Source organism: Trypanosoma equiperdum, assembly GCF_001457755.1.
Source record: "Trypanosoma equiperdum strain OVI genome assembly, contig: ctg_965, whole genome shotgun sequence".
Classification (NCBI taxonomy): Eukaryota; Euglenozoa; class Kinetoplastea; order Trypanosomatida; family Trypanosomatidae; genus Trypanosoma; species Trypanosoma equiperdum.
Genome location: NW_027124937.1, coordinates 682 through 3,089, shown reverse-complemented (window position 1 = coordinate 3,089; position 2,408 = coordinate 682). Strand labels below are relative to the sequence as shown.

Here is a 2,408-nt window from a genome sequence, read left to right as displayed (position 1 = left end):
AGAGTAATATTATTGAACAAGATTCAGAAGGTAAAAGAATGAGAAAAGAAGAAAAAAATGAATTTTGAGTAGTAGAAATCAAGAATGACGATGGAATCGTCACGTAAAAGGAAGTAATGAATGTACCTATAGGTAGAGAAAGAATCCAGTATAAATACCAAATGGAGTCTCCACTTCATATTGACAAACATCATGACACGAAAAGTGCGGATAAAGACACAGAATGAGACAACGGGATGAGCAACAGACAAGCACAGATCAGATAAAACTAATACATTGTGATGAGAAGATTTTGCACAGTATTTCACAGAAAAGGATGTATTCCAATGCAGAAATTATGCTGAGTTGTATTTTTTATCTGACGGATGAACCTAATAGCTACCTGTGATAGCGCAGATGTAAAGCAGTATGAAGGTGGAAATGGTTAACTTTAAGTTATTGTTGAAGTTCTTTTTATTGTCAGAGACAGCAATAATGAACAAGATTTGAGAGCGGCAATATAATATTATTTCTAGGCGTATTTTAAACATAAGGACACTAGTGGATCTCTGTAAAGAGTGAACAAAGAATAAGAAAGCACAAACGTCTTTAAATATCGTATATATAAAGCTATGAGAAAACAGTACAAAGTGGATAAAAGGATCAATGGTTACATTCCTTTGCTACTATGTCGATATATGGGCCAGACATTATGACCTTTCAAACGCGTGATTCATATAAGAGTAATCGCACAGCCGAGATTAGTATTCAGCTCCGGCAAAAAAAAAATAAGAAACAAAACTACTTTCAAGATCCAAATCTACACAGTCTCATGTATAAGCAAAACAAAAGGGCTCAGAATAAAGAGTGAAAGAAAAGCAGAATTGTGTTCGGTAGCACAAAAATCGTTACATGTTTATTTTGAGTTAAAACAAAGCTGAAAATAACCAGATGATAAAGCCCATTAAAAAATAAATTTTAACTGTTTTAGATACACCATAGTATGCTGTATTTTCGAGTTTCTAATTAGCGTCGCTGCGCCAGCAAGCGATAGAAATGACAGATATAGATATAGAATAATATGTGTTTGAACATGTCTAAAGGCGAACGAATTGTAATTTGTAAACCAATATTAGACGCTGAAGAACGCCATATCTATTATATATCTTTTTGTGGCACAGTTCTATCAGAACAACCCGAACTAACTCCTTTGATGAAGAAAAAGTTGAAATGCTCAAAGAGCGTTTGAAAAAATTGCCGGAACAAGTCTCTGATTATGAACGACGGCAGACAGTGCAGAGGCTAGCAGCGTTTGATATTTTAACACTGAGGGAAAGAAGTAAACAACTGTATAAAAGTCTACGGACAAGATGTGCCGGCGTGAATCAACAACGCTACCTGAGTTTCAGCAAAAAGGAAAAACACAGAAGGTTATCTCTTCTCCTTCCAATTTAATAACATACAAGCAAGAAGATACCATTAACACAAAACAAGCACCAATCAACAAACTGTGAATTTCACAAAAAGCAGCAGTCAATAGCAGGAGATGGCAAGTGCCAGACAGCGGTCCTTGATATGTGTCGGCCTGACAGCGGTGGTACGAGCGCACGCCGAAGACGCAGTGCACATACCTAAGAACTTTAGCGACGAACGCAGACAATATACTTAAAGTTGCAACATCAAAGGCGCTTGAGACAGGACGGGCAGCAGCGAGGGCCACGCTAATCGCCGCAGGAAAGCGAGGCAACAGGGCAGCGGCCGCGGCACTAATTGCAGCAAAATTAGCCCAGACACATCTAGCCGTCCTGGAATCTTTAACGGAAGCAGGACCAGACACAACAGAGGGAATAGCAGCAGCATCGCGCATTGCAGGAGCGCAGGAAGTCATTGCAGAAATCGCCACCGCAAAACCCGCGGACTTTCCCAGGACATTGCTGGAAACAGCAGTGACATGCTGCGCCAATAGGATGCTCGTAGCAAAGTCGGAGTTAGCACAAGCGAAACACGGTGCATGTTTTGCAACGGAAGACAGGCGAGAAGAGCTCAACACGAATGAACAGGAGGAACCTGCGGGTAAGATCGCAATAACGATAACAACACTGAAACCCACAACACCTGGCTCAGCAGTAGGGCAACCACTAACAATTTGCGGCAGCGGCAGTACAGGGGCGATCGGCACACCAGCATCAGACTGCACAAGCACAACAACCGACAACATCAGCCTCAAAGGCGGTAATATATTCACAACAGCGACACTGCAAGCGAACCGAGCAAATAGGGACTCGAAAACGGACTACGCTGCGGTGTACGAAGCAACAGCGATTCCGGCTCAGAACACTGGAACCGGATCTCAAAAAATCAAAAAACTCGAAGATACGATAGAAAAGCTAAGCTCTATATCAGCACCGGCAGAGCCAACACAACTGGTA

At 41.4% G+C, this 2,408-nt stretch overlaps 1 protein-coding gene across 1 annotated transcript; it reads right to left on the bottom strand.

The window, feature by feature from the left end:
• Positions 1-1,384: 1,384 nt before the first annotated feature.
• TEOVI_000496200 (uncharacterized protein) lies at positions 1,385-2,197 on the bottom strand (the record flags this gene model as incomplete). The annotated part of the gene is made up of 1 exon (XM_067227408.1): positions 1,385-2,197. One exon carries the CDS (start codon positions 2,195-2,197, stop codon positions 1,385-1,387), a length of 813 nt encoding a protein of 270 aa, XP_067083509.1.
• Positions 2,198-2,408: the final 211 nt, after the last annotated feature.